The sequence below is a fragment of the Penicillium nucicola genome (genome assembly GCF_028828085.1).
Source record: "Penicillium nucicola strain IBT 29836 chromosome Unknown utg000001l, whole genome shotgun sequence".
In the NCBI taxonomy this organism is placed as follows: Eukaryota; Fungi; Ascomycota; class Eurotiomycetes; order Eurotiales; family Aspergillaceae; genus Penicillium; species Penicillium nucicola.
The window spans coordinates 3,467,806-3,483,577 of NW_026643125.1; the positions used below are offsets into that span (position 1 = coordinate 3,467,806).

The 15,772-nt window shown below is 46.0% G+C and overlaps 8 protein-coding genes across 8 annotated transcripts; 5 read left to right on the forward strand and 3 right to left on the reverse strand.

Annotated features, from left to right (window-relative positions):
* Window positions 1-387: 387 nt before the first annotated feature.
* N7511_001307 (ankyrin repeat domain-containing protein) lies at window positions 388-1,173 on the forward strand (the record flags this gene model as incomplete). Its single annotated transcript, XM_057123732.1, has 1 exon — window positions 388-1,173. One exon carries the CDS (start codon window positions 388-390, stop codon window positions 1,171-1,173), a length of 786 nt encoding a protein of 261 aa, XP_056989465.1.
* Window positions 1,174-1,314: 141 nt separating this feature from the next.
* Window positions 1,315-2,714, reverse strand: N7511_001308 (dihydrodipicolinate synthase family protein; the record flags this gene model as incomplete). The annotated part of the gene is made up of 7 exons (XM_057123733.1): window positions 1,315-1,466; window positions 1,518-1,831; window positions 1,892-2,004; window positions 2,064-2,166; window positions 2,220-2,368; window positions 2,470-2,540; window positions 2,603-2,714. The coding sequence occupies 7 exons, from the start codon at window positions 2,712-2,714 to the stop codon at window positions 1,315-1,317; spliced, it is 1,014 nt and encodes a 337-aa protein (XP_056989466.1).
* A 352-nt stretch (window positions 2,715-3,066) lies between these two features.
* On the forward strand, window positions 3,067-5,750 carry N7511_001309 (uncharacterized protein; the record flags this gene model as incomplete). The annotated part of the gene is made up of 20 exons (XM_057123734.1): window positions 3,067-3,110; window positions 3,173-3,242; window positions 3,299-3,309; window positions 3,367-3,394; window positions 3,443-3,547; window positions 3,617-3,732; window positions 3,786-3,793; window positions 3,844-3,977; window positions 4,030-4,095; window positions 4,148-4,274; window positions 4,328-4,363; window positions 4,417-4,487; window positions 4,540-4,594; window positions 4,659-4,681; window positions 4,732-4,815; window positions 4,874-5,129; window positions 5,185-5,331; window positions 5,384-5,437; window positions 5,497-5,654; window positions 5,706-5,750. 20 exons carry the CDS (start codon window positions 3,067-3,069, stop codon window positions 5,748-5,750), a joined length of 1,638 nt encoding a protein of 545 aa, XP_056989467.1.
* Window positions 5,751-6,178: 428 nt separating this feature from the next.
* N7511_001310 (uncharacterized protein) lies at window positions 6,179-8,417 on the forward strand (the record flags this gene model as incomplete). Its single annotated transcript, XM_057123735.1, has 13 exons — window positions 6,179-6,240; window positions 6,295-6,390; window positions 6,446-6,510; window positions 6,560-6,927; window positions 6,984-7,026; window positions 7,074-7,100; window positions 7,152-7,270; window positions 7,316-7,411; window positions 7,462-7,556; window positions 7,608-7,911; window positions 7,969-8,028; window positions 8,094-8,160; window positions 8,218-8,417. 13 exons carry the CDS (start codon window positions 6,179-6,181, stop codon window positions 8,415-8,417), a joined length of 1,602 nt encoding a protein of 533 aa, XP_056989468.1.
* Window positions 8,418-8,721: 304 nt separating this feature from the next.
* Window positions 8,722-10,512, forward strand: N7511_001311 (fungal specific transcription factor domain-containing protein; the record flags this gene model as incomplete). Its single annotated transcript, XM_057123736.1, has 4 exons — window positions 8,722-8,768; window positions 9,055-9,573; window positions 9,631-10,263; window positions 10,494-10,512. The coding sequence occupies 4 exons, from the start codon at window positions 8,722-8,724 to the stop codon at window positions 10,510-10,512; spliced, it is 1,218 nt and encodes a 405-aa protein (XP_056989469.1).
* An 855-nt stretch (window positions 10,513-11,367) lies between these two features.
* On the reverse strand, window positions 11,368-11,790 carry N7511_001312 (uncharacterized protein; the record flags this gene model as incomplete). Its single annotated transcript, XM_057123737.1, has 1 exon — window positions 11,368-11,790. One exon carries the CDS (start codon window positions 11,788-11,790, stop codon window positions 11,368-11,370), a length of 423 nt encoding a protein of 140 aa, XP_056989470.1.
* Window positions 11,791-11,993: 203 nt separating this feature from the next.
* On the forward strand, window positions 11,994-13,313 carry N7511_001313 (TauD/TfdA dioxygenase family protein; the record flags this gene model as incomplete). The annotated part of the gene is made up of 7 exons (XM_057123738.1): window positions 11,994-12,176; window positions 12,225-12,397; window positions 12,455-12,533; window positions 12,586-12,749; window positions 12,816-13,038; window positions 13,091-13,134; window positions 13,193-13,313. 7 exons carry the CDS (start codon window positions 11,994-11,996, stop codon window positions 13,311-13,313), a joined length of 987 nt encoding a protein of 328 aa, XP_056989471.1.
* A 233-nt stretch (window positions 13,314-13,546) lies between these two features.
* Window positions 13,547-15,274, reverse strand: N7511_001314 (cytochrome P450; the record flags this gene model as incomplete). Its single annotated transcript, XM_057123739.1, has 3 exons — window positions 13,547-14,695; window positions 14,750-15,022; window positions 15,071-15,274. 3 exons carry the CDS (start codon window positions 15,272-15,274, stop codon window positions 13,547-13,549), a joined length of 1,626 nt encoding a protein of 541 aa, XP_056989472.1.
* Window positions 15,275-15,772: the final 498 nt, after the last annotated feature.

Below are 15,772 nucleotides of genomic sequence, written 5' to 3' on the forward strand. Positions count from 1 at the left end.
TAGTTCTTCACTTTGTGATAGAAGTGTACTAATTAACTTAGTCCAAAGGGAACTTCTAAACCGACAGGGCAACGTGCTCACAACGCTCCACCTTCTCATACAACAAGTAACTCGCCCATCTCGGTAATCTTGCTCCAATAATTGGCTATCTACGATCACAACGTTGAAACACAGATTCCTAGTGGATATTATTTTCCAGAAGAATGTTCTATTGTATTCCGGGGGCGACATCTAATGTAGATAGGCTGGACCGGCTAAAACGCCAGACTTCCCCAATTTGGGGGACGATGAATATCACAGTATAATAGTACCTACCTATCTCATCCCTGCGTTCTATCAACTCATTGAAATTTATCATCTTGATGATATCTGCCATTATATCCTACAATGCCCAAGCGGAACCCTATTCTCCCAGCAGAAGTCTTACTCCTCACAGCTCGGCTGCTCGGACCGTTGGACTTGATTCATCTGGCTCAAGCTATTCCAGGCATTGATCGCGACTACAAACCGAAGTATTGGGTTCCAATCACGGATGATACAGGAGATACACTATTTCACATAGCCTCTGCCAATGGATGGGACGATATTGTCAAGTCTCTTCTGACCAAGAAATTCGAACTCTCTATTCAAAACAACGAAGGATATACCGCTCTCCACCATGCATGTCAGGCTGGAAATTATAGCGCGACATGTTTGCTCTTGGATGCAGGCTTAAGTGCGGATATTCCTGCAAAAAATGGCATGACCGCATTGCATTCAGCTATTGCCAGGGAAAATACAGCGATTGTTCGGCTTTTGCTTGAAAGTGAAGCGGATATATCGGTTGTCACAAAAGGAGACTATTCCTTGTTATTCTGGGCAATAAAATCGCAAAATACAGATATCCTTGAGCTGCTTGTCTCTAATGGCGCTGATATTACCAAAAGGAATATTTTTGGACAAACACCTTTATCTTGGGCGGCTGCCAATGGTAATATAGCAGCTGTGGACCTCCTTTTGAAGGCAGGCTCTGATGCAGAGCTCATTGACGATTGGATTCGAACTCCTGGTGACTTTTTGAACCTCCCGAGGTTTCTTTCTTTCGCCGAGATACTCAAAAGTGTCCAACAACATGCGAGCTATGTGCTACCTTGTCGAATTATCTGCAGCATAATGAGATGCTTATCGACTTGATCATGAAGAAAACAAGGTTGCCGAGGAAGAATACAAATTGTAGACGACGAAAAGAATATGGAAGATACTCCTTCACAATTTCGAGAAAAAGTTTAACTTTGCTTGGAACAAGTATCCGTGCCAAATGGGCAGTAAAAATGACTATAAAGCTAATTTTCCTTCTGTCAGTTCATTCTCAAGTCGCATTGCTTCACTTAAAACATCCATAAAGGCCTCGCCTTCACTTTCTCTTAGTGGAAGCAATGGCTTTCGTGGAGCAACACCATATCCATGTAGCTTATTCAATGCGTACTCTATCAATCAATTAGTTTAGCGTTTCTCAAAGCTCTTCACAAGATGCTCACTCATTGCCCGAATACCACCAGGAACCGCGGCAGCATCAGCCCGAGCCAGAATTCCTTGAATCCGTTTTGCTTCGTTGCGCTCACCCTCAGTTGGTGATGACAGATTCAACAGATACCACAGCCGCATGGCGGCCACGGGCGTAAAGTTGGGGATGCCGCTCACAGTTCCGTGCCCGCCGCATTTCATCCACGGCGTGAGATCCGCAATAAGTCCATCAAGCAACAAGAATGGAAATTTCCGCACATCGTTTATTGTGAAGTCTTCAGAGATCATGGCATCCAGCCTGATCAGTTTCCCGATGCTGCCACCACATCTTCTTTTGTCAGCTTTGTTGTTTTAGCGAAGGGTCGGCCACTCAAAGGGTGCCACTCACGTTAATTTAACGCCACACAAATTGGTAGTCCTCTTCATAACTGTGCTGATCACGTCTGACGACATATCTTGGCCACCAGCATTTGAGGGGAAGTTGTATAACAAAAGAGGGATCTGTCACCTTATCAGTAATGCTACCTATGCATAGGTGGGACTTCTCAGACAACTCATACTGGAGATGCTTCACAAATATCAACATAGTATTGGATGACTTGGTCTACATCGGTGTTCAGACTCGCGGCGTAGTAAGCAGGTAGAATTACCATTCCCGCATCTCTGCTACCGTCAGAAGGAACGTGAGTGGCGTCCAGATCTCAGTATTGACTTACGCTCCAGTATCTGCAGCAGCTTTCGATAAACTAATTGTCTCTCTGGTACTGAGTCCTCCCACGCCAGCGACTATCGGTGTAGATTGCAGCCCGGCTTCGTCCAAAGTGGATCTGATGAAGCGAATTAGAGAGGCACGCTCCTCAAAATCCTAACAAGAGTTAACACCATAGTCTAATGTAACAATAAAGATATCTTAGCTCACAAGGTGAACAGCCTCCCCCAACGATCCAGCACATACTGGCACTGGACAGGTATTCGGATCAGTCGATGCTTTCTGAATCTGGGGTCAATTGACTTACCCATACCACGAGTGGTCATAGCTGTGGTAAGAGCACGATAAGTCGTTAGATTTGAACAAATTCCACATTGATAAATGTCTTACCCAACAGATGTTTTTTGTAGCTGTCATAGTCGATTTCTTGATTTCCATCGAAGAATGTGGGTAGGGGGACATATACCCCGGGAAGCAGTGGACGTGTGGTATACTTTGTCATTTTAAAACCGCTAGGAATGCCCAAATAGACATCAGTGAATATGAAGCAGAGTAACTAACTTGCTAGAATCCGGTTTAAAGGGTTCCATGACTCTCTCTTCATGTGTAGGATGCGGTGCAAGTGTCGGGAGGATCGGCGTTCAGCCCGCTGATAAGAAAAGCGCGGAAAGTGCCCGCTTGACCCGCATTGCAATCTAAGCTATCGCCCGTGAGAGAAGCCTCACCAAGATAAGATGGGCATTTAGACTTCTTGTGGCGGTCTGATAGAGGAATTGATATCATGATGCTTAAATATAATAGACTCTCCCAATTCTCTAGATTTCAGACCAATACCTCGACGAACAGCGATCACTATGAACGAGGTGAGATATCTCTATGTCGTCCTGAAGGACAAGACGTACGCCTGTTTCAAAATTAATGTATATCCAAGAAGACAAAGGAGCTGGCTTATGATACCAGTGAGATTCCTGTTCAACAGGGAACTATTCAAGACACAGGTAGCAACCATGGTCTTCAACGGCAGCTCAAGGTACGTCGAGACAACATATTAGAATCGCCATTACCTTTGACTAACAATTTACATAGCCCCGGCATCTGTAAGTGACAGCATGCTCGAGACTTGATAATAGCGAGCCACTGACAGCATTATGTAGTCAAATGATTGCCATTGGAGGTGTGATCGTAAGTCACAATACCCCAATTCCGGTTCTCTAGCTGATCAATGGTCAGGGCACTGGTCTCTTCCTAGGCACAGCAAGCGACATCAAGAATGGCGGACCCGCTGGTCTTCTCATTGGATACTGTATCATGGCTTCGCTATTATACTCAGTGATGGTAAAACCGCTTCTTTTTTCTGTCCTCTCCTTTTTTTCCAAATTAAGTGCTGATGATGATCATTGTCAGGTTGCACTTGGTGAGATGGTGTCGCAATTCCCGATTCCTGGAGGTCAATTTGCCTTGGCTGGCCGGTTTAATTCTCCTCAACTTGGATTTGCTATGGGTATTTTGTTCTGGTATAAGTAAGTAACATCCTGCTCTCCTCGAGTGGAACTAAGACTCACAAATATTCTAGTTACATTGGTACGAAAACTTCTGATGATCCCAAATAATCACATCACTCATTTTTCCAGTTGTTCTACCGGCCGAGATTTCTGCAGCCGCTGTTCTAGTTACCTTTTGGACACCCGCAGGCCAAGCAGACTCGACCTGTTCCACTGGAATTTGCAATAATGCCATGTGGGTTGGGTTAATGCTTATAGTTGTGGTACGTGGCGCAGATGACTGAAGTCATGAACCATAGGCTGATGACAGTCTAGTTTGCCGTCAATTACGCCGGAACGCGAGTCTTTGGTGAGATGGAATTCTGGTTTTGTTCGATCAAGGTAAGCTGGAAATGCCTAGAGTTGGAAACCACAGGGGTATTGACTTATATAGGTTGTGACTATCATTGGTCTCATCATCACAGGCGTTATCATCAGTGCTGGTGGCGGGCCTAACCATGAAGCAATCGGATTTAAATTCTGGCACGAGACTGGGGGATTTATTCAGTACAATGGAATTGGTAAGCTGAAATCAAGTGCTTCAACATATTTTGAGGACTAACATTGTTCAAAGGTGGTGCGAAGGGTCGATTTCTCGGATTCTTTAGCGGTAAGGTCAAGGTCGAGGTTCAATTGCAAACCTAGTCGCTCATCATTGCACAGTTTTGATCAACGCTGCATTTGCGTTCATTGGCTCTGAGATTACAGCAATTGCAGCTGCCGAAACCTCAAACGTGAGATTTCAGAAATTAAATATAAGTTTACCTCGCTCACGATGCATTATAGCCACAAAAGAACGTTCCGCGGGCGATCAAGAGTGTTTGGATTAGACTTGTGCTGTGTGAGTGGAAATCAGTGACCTTTGAAGTATTATTGGCTAACCTTCTCTTATCTCTTCTGTTTAGTCTATATTTGCAGTGCCTTCCTGGTAAGAATTCAAACAGTTGGTCGGGACTAGTAGCATGCTTACAGATTCAGATTGGACTTCTTGTTTCTCCATCCGATCCATCTCTCAGTCTCGCTTCAACTGCTGCCAAAAGTCCTTTTGTTATTGCGATTCAAGTAAGCTAGCGTTGAGGCACTGTACCAGGTTCGGAACAGCACTAACATATAACAACAGAACTCTGGAATCTCAGTGCTCCCATCCATTATCAATGCGGCTCTTCTCACCAGTGCATGGTCCGCTGGCACTGCCGATCTTTTTGTCTCTACAAGAGCCTTATACGGACTTGCATCACGAGGCCATGCCCCGAAGATCTTCCTCAAGACTCGGAAAGACGGATTTCCTTGGGTTTGCTTCCTCTTCTCCGGTGCTTTCTCTTTCCTCTCATTCATGGCCGCCGCTCACGGAGAGGCGGGCAAAGTTTTTGGCTACTGTGAGTTAAGACAGTCAATGAGGATTTGTCAAATGACAGGGCTAACTTTCAAAAGTCTCTAATATGACTGCTATGTGCGGTATGATATCCTGGACCGGTATCTTATGGACCAGCATTCGCTGGAACAAGGGTCTCAAAGCACAGGGCATTGATCGGAAGACACTCCCATACATGGCGCCATTCCAACCTTATCTTTCTTATTGTAAGTTTACAATGCAAGGCTCTTTGAAAAAGATACTAATGGGAATTTTTAGACGGAATTTCAATCTGTGGCATGGTTATTATCTTCGGCGGGTTCGGTTCCTTCAGTGAGTTTGCACAAATTCAAGTACCGTATTCTACTTCAATTTGCTGATATCTTTTATAGTGCCCACTTTTGACGCTTCCTCCTTTGTCACGACTTACTTCCCGATTCCGTTCTTTGCGGTACTCTTCTTCGGATACAAGTTTTGGACCAAGTCAAAAATGGTCAATTATGCCGACATGGACTTTGTCACCGGATCTTCGATTGAGGTCACTGAAAAGGTATGTTTCGTATATCATACAAAGTCTCATTTCTAATATTCGACTCTTTAGGGAACCTCACAGACTCTGTGGCAGAAGATCTCGGAGAGAATCTAAATAATGATCCAGTATCGCCCATCAGTAATTTTTGTTAACTTTGTATGCTAGTGAATATGGTAGATAGACCTGTTCTGAAATTATGTTCTCGTTTTGAGGCCTTTTCTCTTCCCATAGGCGGGCCCGCATGAATGATAAGCTGAAACCCCAATTAGTCTCCATCTAACGGGACTGTCGTATGGAGATACGGGGCGATACGAGCAACTAAGACACACGATATTGACTGATCCTACCGTGACTCAATAGCTTGATAGCGATAACGTCGACACTCCTATCCATGGGTGTCAAATACTAGCACCGCGGGGGCAGATAAGCGGCACCAGCCGAACGCTGTCGGCTCGAGCGCCGCGTATGCCGCATGCTGCGTTCTATTACCCCAATTCCAATACTCTCTATAACGTTATTCAAAATCGACACGCAATTTGAAAATGGCTCCTAAATTTGATCTGGTGGTTATTAATGGCACGATCGTGACTGCCAGTGACATCAGGTAAAGCCTCCGAACTCGTCGACGCCAAATTGTACGGTCGCTAACATGTAGAAGTGAGTGTTGGATTGGAGTCAAAGATGGCAAAATCCAGTCGCTTGCAAACGAATTCACAGATGATGAGTTGGAAGGGGCTGAGATCATAGATGCCGAGTACGCATGATTAAAATTCTGTGAAGCAGATATTGGACTAACACATAGAATACAGAGGCGCCTATGTAATGCCTGGCGGTGTTGATGCACACGTTCATTTATGTCAGGATTTGAAAACAGGTGAATCTTCTACACATCTTTTGTAACGATATCGATCTAATGTTTACAGGACCACATGGCCTCGGGGGCGAATGCTCTGACAACTTTGAAACTGGGTCAAGAAGCGCTGTTGCTGGTGGAACCACCACCATCATCACATTTGCTACTCAAACGAGAGATGAAGAAGATCGGAGTCTCTTGCAAGTCGCTGAAAGATATAATGCTCGTGCAGAGGAAACCGGTAGTTACGTGGACTACGGATTCCATATGATCATTGTTCGTAACGATGCGGATATCCTCGAGAATGAGCTGCCAGTCCTGATTCAAGACTGGGGAATCAGCAGTTGCAAGTTATTCTTGACATATGCAACGCAACGTCTGACCGACTCGCAAATGCTGGATGTGATGTTTGCGGCGAGGAAGAATCAGATAACTACAGTGAGCGCTCTCCTTATCCCAACCTAGATCCTGAATAATGGCTTATCTGCTATTAGATGGTACATGCGGAAAACGGGGATATGATAGAATGGTTGACAGGTAAAATTGCCACTGCAGGGAAATTAACAACGTTAACCTATATGCAGAGAAGCTGGAGAGCAAGGGAATGGTTTGTATGTAATCCTTGACTGTTTATATAGTGTTAACTTGCTGACGTTTATCAGCGCCTTACTATCACGCCTTGTCGCGCCCTCCTCTTGTCGAGGGCGAAGCCACGAATAGAGCAATCGCCCTAGCGCAACTCATTCAGAATCCGATTTTGTTTGTTCATGTGGGATCCGTGGTATGTGGAGTCCTTCTGAAAGATAACATTCACTGAACCAGGTAGCTTGGTGCTGCCAACGTGCGTCATGCTCAAACAATGGGACTGCCAATCTATGCAGAAACCTGTCCTCAATACTTCCATCTCACCTGGAATGATTTGGTACTCTAATCAAACTGAATTGAAAAAGCAACCGCTAAATTTTCTTGCAGAAGAAATTCCATTCGCCAACATGTTTCGAAAACAGCAAGATGATCTGTTCGCCACCTCCACCCCCGACTGATGCCGACCACGAGGAACTATTTGTGTAAGAATTGACGCATTGCATACAAGGTATATTGGACTGACTTCTGTACAGTGGTCTCTCAAACGGAACATTTACGATCTATTCATCTGATCATTGCCCTTTTCGCTATGACCATCCTCATGGGAAACCGTCCGGTGTCTTAGAGCACAAGGAAAGTATGAAGGACGAAAACCCATGCAGTGGTGAAGAGCTGCAGAGTTTGCTGAAGCGGAAAAATGGAGCATTCCGGTTCATCCCCAACGGTATTCCCGGTGTGGAAACAAGACTGCCGTTGCTCTATACAGGGGCATTGGCCAGTGGCCGTATTACGCCCCAAAGGTTTGTTGAATTAACGTCAACAAACCCAGCAAAATTGGTATTTATTGTCTGCCTTTCCACTTGAACCTGTTAACACGTGCTTAAACCTCGATAGTATGGCCTTTACCCCAAGAAGGGAGCGTTGATGCCCGGATCAGACGCCGATCTCGTGATCGTAAGCTATTAACCCTCGCATTGAGTCGCTGTCAACATATGAATATTAACCATTACTATTTCTAGTGGCATCCGGAGAAGACCTTCTCGCCTTTCAATTTAACCAATTCCATGCTACATCACAACGTCGATTGTAAGTGCTGCAACAGGGCATTTTTATACCAACTGAGGTTAACCTTTACTCCCAAAGACACTCCGTATGAAGGAATGAGATTCGTGAATTGGCCTCGATACACCATTCTCCGCGGCAAGGTGATGTGGGCAAATGGCAAGATACTTGGAAAGGTGCGAGATGGGAAGTATGTCAAGCGTGGGCCCAGCCAATTAGCATCAGTACCGTCTCGGGTTGATCAAGATCCTCGCCGAGTCGCCAACTGGCTCTATGAGTAAATCTTGTGGGGAAGAATATAATGCCATTTGTTCGCTCGTTGTTTTCAAAGACTTGGGTCACAACAGTCATGAAACCCTAACCGGATTGTAGACTTTGGGACCTTCGTTGCTCCACCCCAGCACGGAAATGAGTATCACCAACGAATCAGCGTCCGAGATGTTATCAGAGCAATGAGAGTGTCCAGATTCGCCTTTTTTCTTCATTCGATTCTTTATACTCTGTAATGTCCCTTTGCTAGATCTAGTCAAATAAGACGCATCATGTCTCTAAGCGTCAACTGGCCAGACAACCCCAGCACTGATGATGAACGCCCAGCCAAAACCCGTCGGATTGCTCGAGCTTGTCTACAAGTGAGTAGCATAATTGTAATATACAGAGCCAATACTCACTACTACTGAGTTAGTGTCGTGCGCGCAAACAGCGGTGTTCACCATCTTCTGAAGAGACCAACTTGCAATTACCATGCAAGCGATGTCAAAGGCTAAACATCACTTGTTCATTTCAAACAGATAGAGCCCCGACAGTGGAAATGACGCAGAGTCCATCGAGTCTCGTACAGTTGGTGGTTGAAATGCAAAATAGGTGACATTGAAAGCTATCTATCAGTTGAACAACCGATGCTAAGCTTCAAATCAGACTCAACCAGCATGAAATGCGAATCAGGGAGCTAGAGACAAAGAACAGTTCACTCGCAGTAAATACAGATCAGCAGAATGAGGTCAACCACCTTGAGCATCATCAAGACTTGTCCTCTGGTCAAAAGTATCAATATGATTCTCCTGAATCAAGCATTGATGGGATTCATCTGGGTCCTCCTATCGCTACACTCCGATCACTGAGAGTACTTGCGGAGGAAGGAACTCAAAGTTTCACTCGCCCAGCACAAAAGCACAAAAGCATATATGACCCTATATATCAGGGGCTTATCTCGGTTCAGGATGTCCAGCGAGCAATTGAAATGTACCGTCCTACCGCCCTTGTCAGAATTGCGTTTTCGCTAACACGAACCAGATTTTTCCAGCATTGCCATGCCTCGGCGCCTGTGCTTGATGAAAATATTTGTTTCCTATGGCGGGAGTACCTTGAACAAAGCCCAGCATTAATTCTAGCAATATGCTCAGTCGGTACTAGGTTTTGGGATATAGGGGACCGAAGGTAAGCGGAAAGTGCAATTACTCAGATCTATAGGCTTATGCTGTGGATTCTCCCCAGTGGAAAGAGTATCGGGAGCCACCTCCAGTTCCACAATCTTACAAAATTACTCGACAAAGCGGTTTCCAGACTCCTACTACGTCCCACTCCATCGGATGTTACATTAGAGTCTATCTGTGTACTTCTCCTCTATGCCCAGTGGATGCCATGCAGTCGAGAAGACGAAGAAGACAATAAAGGTTCCCAGAACCCCAGCGTTGGTCAAACATCTCAGTCGAAAAGTCGATACAACGAAATCAGTGCCTGGGTTGTACTAGGGTTAGCAGAACGATATTCCGTCCTTTTGGGCCTCGAGCAATCGGCGACATCATTATTCAAAGATCCAAGCAAAATTCCATCGGCAGATGATATCAACAGACTACGAGTCTGGTACAACTTGCTCACTTGCAACTTCAACCTTATGCTTACATCCGGCCTACCTGCATCAATTGACCCTGGCCCGTCGGTTGAGGTTGCGCGGAAATGTGTTGGGAGTGAGTTGATGCAGTCGCCTGCTGATTCTCGCGTAAGGGGTCTTGTGGAGCTTGTCGGACTTGTTTACCTCGCTATGTCTAGTTGTGGGGATAGGTCTGGTCGTCAATTACAGCCAAAATGCTTGGAACAGTTGAATAGCGATTTGGATGATTGGGAAAGGTGCGTGAGACCCTTTGGAGGCTTTATTCTGGGTCTTTTTTCTAACATATGCACAGATCTTGGTTCTCTTGCTTACGTATGTTTGCATGACATCTTTTAGTTGCTCCTCATTGACGCTCTCAGGAAAAACGGAATCTCACCATAGCCACTTACCATTCACCTCAGCCCGGGTATGTCGCTAGCTATTCTTGTGTATTCTCCCACAAATTCTCATTCTGACATGTGTACAGTGGTATCGACTCTCGTTGAACTGTGCATCTCTCGCGCCGCTATTTTCCTCTCCACGCATTCGCCAACCACTTACAGATCCAATTCAACCTCATCTTCGAAAAGCGTTGTCAGCTAGTTTAACTGCTGCTGCACAGATTTTATTGTCCCAATCGAGCTGCGATGCAGATATTATTATCTCATTGTACTCCCAGAACGTGTCTAGCTTTCCCGAAGGGGCATACCATGCAGATCGTGGGTCAGTCTGTCGACTATACTATGCAGTTGACTCGACTTGGATCTCCCATACATTTGCCATAACATTTCTTTGTCTTTGCTACATAAGAGGCATTGTTGATGGTAAGATTCTTACAAATATAAATCAAAATCGCTCCATCGCCGCTCACATTAATTTTTTGAAAAACAGAGAACCTTCAGATTTGCTACCAACTCTCCAGCTTCGATAAAGAGAAAGCGTTTGGACGTATCCCTTCATCTTCATCTTCAGTCCTTGCTCGACTACTTGTACTAGGAGTAGAAATATTTGAGAGCGTGAGCCCGACAAGGACGTTTCATTTCGCGCACGACTTCCAAGCCATTGTCCACTACGCAGTCTCTCTAGTACTGTTTTCCGAAAAGGAGCAGCCGAATATTGAAGGGAAAGAGATTGACGATATGGAAATTCAATCGCTGTTGGATTTGATGAACGATTCTGGCGTTGACTGGGCAGGCAATCTTTTTGGGGAATCGCTTGATTTCCCCGAATTGCATATAGACGGTTTGATCCCATAATTGCAAGCCGATATTACAATTTCGCAGAACCACGTCTAAACCCAATTCCATAGAAAGGAATTTAGTTTCAAATAATCATCATAGGTAAAAGTCATAAGAGCGAGCTTACCCATCAGCACTATCCATCTCAAACAAAATATCCTGAGCTCCCTCCCAAAGCACAAGCTCACCCAAAGCCTTCAGCTTTTCATTTCCTTCAGTGATAGTCAAGAAATGATTCGCAGCCAATGGACCCATTTTACTCGCAAAGGAAACACCGCCGTAGCAGAATAGAATCTCCGTTTCGGAAATGCCACCAGGGTACAACAAAATCTGACCAGCGGCAGGGTGAGCCGTATGATTCTCAAATGGCAGTCCAAAATCAGCTTCTCCCAGTGGAATCCACAGACCCTCGCCGCTCCAGCGAACATGAATCAGCTTTTGGCGGTATGGGAGGAGCGAGCGGAAGAGTGCCTCTGTTTTGGGAGCCGACGATTCAAACGTCGCGCGGAATTTGTAGGGTCCTGCTGTAATTCTGACAGAAGCCATCTCGACGATATGGAAAGAAATCAATGAGAGAATAGTTACGTTCATAGCTGATATTGCTAGGCTTTCGAGGTAGCCGTATCTATCGCGTCGGTATGTTCGGGGTCGGCCCGCGCGGGCTGCAAGCCGTCTTATCTAAACGTGTTGAACAGGACATCAAAAACAACGGTTGTCTCGCAACTTCAAGTCAAATGCAGCTCAGTTCAATGTATGATCAAATGCATATTTTGTCGTATGAGAACACCTGTCCATCTCGGACAGGTGTTCCTCATAGAATGCAAGGCGCATTAACCATACACCCGGTGCTCTGCTCGGATGATTCCTCCTTCGGTGCAGAAGTATACGGCGTCGATTGGAGCAAGCCTGTTCCAGCAGACATTGTGGCCCAAGTAGGTGATCATCGAAGTGCTCACAAGAGATCGCTAACAAGATAATAGTTAGTCGCGTTGCAAGACCAGTATGGAGTACTGATCTTTCGCAAAACAGGACTAGACAATAGTCGACATATTGCATTTTCGCAACAGCTGGGTGAAAAGCTGGAGGTGAATCCGTTTTTCTACGGACGGGAAAATGACAGGCTGGGGGAGCCTCTACTGTTCGACGTGGCCAAGTGAGTTTCCCGCGGCAAGGTGGATATTGCAGGGTAGCTATATGCTGATGAGAATAGCATTGAGCTAGATGGCTCGCTGGTAAAAGTCGACAGTCGCAGGTACCATCATAGTTTGGGGAATGCGTTATGGCATACAGTAGGGAGATTAGTCCCCAACGAGCAAGATGCACGAATACTGACCAACATAGGACTCATCATATCATCAAGAACGATCCAAGTATTCAATACTGCTGTCTCATGGAAGTCCTGTCAAGGGTGGATCGTGGACCCATTTTGCAGACACACGCCGTGCCTACGCCGATCTCTCTGAAGCGAAGAAAGACGAGATTGAGAGTCTCGTTGTTGAACATGAGTAAGTCGTCACTTTTGTTTTGAGAGCTCTGGCCTCTAAAAAAAACTCTTGACTTACATAGCATAGTCTGTGGCATTCTCGAAAGCTTGCGTCGCCGGCTGTGTTTGGAAACCCTCTGCCTCACGAACTGGCAGCCAAGCCGCCTGCCTATCATCGTCTGGTCCAAGTGGCCCCTGACGGACGAAAGACACTATACCTGGCTGCTCATGCCAAACGAATTGTCGGAAAGGATATTGAAGAAAGTCAACGGCTAATTTGGGAGTTAATTGAGCACTGCACTCAATCGAAAGTAAGTCCACGGCGAGCCACTCTTAGTCAGGATCAAGGACTAACTAGAGTAGTATGTGTTTAGCATGGAATGGCTGTCTGGTGGCGATATGGTCTGGTGGGATAATCGGCAAGTTTCGTGTGTATCGTATCTGATATCTTGCTAATCGTTCTAGCCAATCCATGCATCGCGCCAATCCCTATACCGCTACGATGACCGCCAGGGATGTCCGCCGGTCTACGATTCTTGATGATGGGCCTTGGGCACTAGGGGTTTCAAAAGAGCAACTGAACTAGTTGAACAGAGGGAGACTGTTCCAACGTGCCAAAGCTGTAGGGTTGATAGAAGCGGAACTCACTCGCAAACTACGGTGGTGCTTTAAACCAAGTATAATATCAGAGATCGAAAAAAGGAGGAGAGTTTGGTAAGAGATAGTATATGAACACGAATAGCCAGCTATTCTCGGGCAATCTATACCAAGTCCAAGTTCATCCAATGCAGCACTAAATAGCCCGCGTTGTGATACAACCTACCACCCCTCCAACAACGTAAACTTAGCAAGAACTCCATCTTTCGGCGAAACAGTTGCCGCCTGGCGAAGCTCCAACTTAGCATCGGGGTTCTTCAACTCCATCTGGAACCGACCAACAGTAGCGGCAAGCAAACAAGCCAGCTCAGCCTTCGCAAAGCCCTGACCAATACAACTGCGCGGGCCATGTAAGAAGGTTAAGAAGGCATAATTACTAACAGCACCGCCGGTGTTCGCTTTTCCAGGACCCATAAAGCGATCCGGGTTGAATTCATCCGCATCCGGTCCCCAGAACTCTTCCATACGGTTCACGATCTGTGGAGAGATACTGAACAATGTTCCTTTTGGAATATTCTTACCACAAATACTGGTATCGCGAACTGACATTCGAATTGTGGCTGGAACGGAGGGGTGGAAACGGAGAACTTCGTTGCAAACTGCGTTCAAGTAAGGCAGGTTATCGATTTGAGCTGCCGTGATGGGTGTTTCGTCGCTCAGGGACGGGAGGTTGGCGCGGACTTCTTCGCGAAGGCGGGTTTGCATTTCTGGGTTTTTGCAGAGAGCATATACGGCCCATTGGAGAGCTGAGGCTGTTGTTTCGTGGCCTGCGCCGAGGAATGTCATGCATTGGTCGACAAGGTTCTCCTCGTCAAAGGTTCCACTGCTTAGCGCGACAGAGACGATATCAATTCCGGTTTCAGCTGCTGGGTCTTCCATTTTCGCTTTCTTCTGACGGATCATTTGGCGGGCCACGCTGCGGATCACTTCGCCGCTCTTCATGATCTCGGTATTCCAGTTCGAAGGGAATCTGCGGGACAGACCTGGGTAGCCGATGAGGAAGCTGAACACGAACACGAGTCTTAACCAGGTGGGTGGGGTGAGCATGATCTGTCTGTAGGACTTGTTAAGAGTATTGTCTGGGTCTTGGAGAGAGTCGAAATCGTGATCCATGCCTGCTATGCCGATTATGTCGAGTGTTGCTCGGCTGGCCCAGTTGCTGACTTGAACGACGTTGTCGCTAGTCGAGGGTCTGGCATTCAGGTCTTGTTCGATCATTTTCACCATTTCGATGCTCTTGGCCCAGAATACTGGGTATAGGTTCTTGATATGGCGGTATGCAAAGGCTGGCATGAGGTTCTTTCGTTGTGTCTGTCATTCATCGTGTCAATTGCATGCATGATGTACGATCACTTTGTGTGGTACCTTGTGCTCATCACCCTCAGCAAGGAGTACACCATCGCCAGTGATGCGTCGCAAGCTCTCTCGAATCATTTCTGGCTTTTCGAAATCATAATTCTTGGTTACGAGGAGCTCGCCCAACGATTTTGGGCTTGTCAAGAAGAGTCTCTCGAGGTTACCGACGACATAAAATCGAATGAGATCATCATTTGGCAATTTCTTGACCCATTCCCGCATATGTTCAAAGGGGGCTTCCAGAAAGTAGGAGCTTGTGTTTCCTTTCAACCAGTGTCGATTCTATGAATGCTTAGACATGATTGACAGACAGGAAGTTGCTTAGCTCACCGGAGGTGAATGGATATGTTTTAGCGGGCTGAAGTATTCCGGGTAAAATCCCAGACGATAGGTCAGTTTCAGCGCCGTGATAATTACCAAGAGGATAGCGCCGGTCGCAATTTGAGAGCCGAAGATGGCATATTCTGGTCGGAGATACAGCCCAGTAGCCATACCTATCAAGGCGATATTGAGGCCATCGTTGACAGTGGTCATGGCGAGTATCCAGAGAAGTTAATTCCGGAAGCAGCGATATATGATACTTATGATAGTGCTGTCTCACGAGTTCACTTGCAACCTGCTAGATGGCAAGTTGAGTTGCGAATACAAGCAATTCAAAATGTGGGGGCCGCTGACAAAAGTCTTGCCTTTGTTTGGTTCAAGTCGAATCCAGACTGCAATCGCGTGATGAAAGTAGATATCTGTTGAATGCGATAACTAGATGATGTGAGAGTTATAGTTGAGGCAAAGGATATGCAAAACGTGTAGGTTGTTAATTAAGTTCGCACGTGGTAAGAGAACACTGGGATTAAAGATCAAGATTAGGCATCATGATTTGGAGTGGATTATATTGGATACGAACTACGGAATTCGGGATTGAACTCGCAAAGAATACTCCATTGGGTAACGAACAGACCCATGTGCGGCGCTATAATCTCTCCGAAAGCATCAGCCGCATTGCTTCATCAACCCCAGGTACCGGAAAACCTCTGC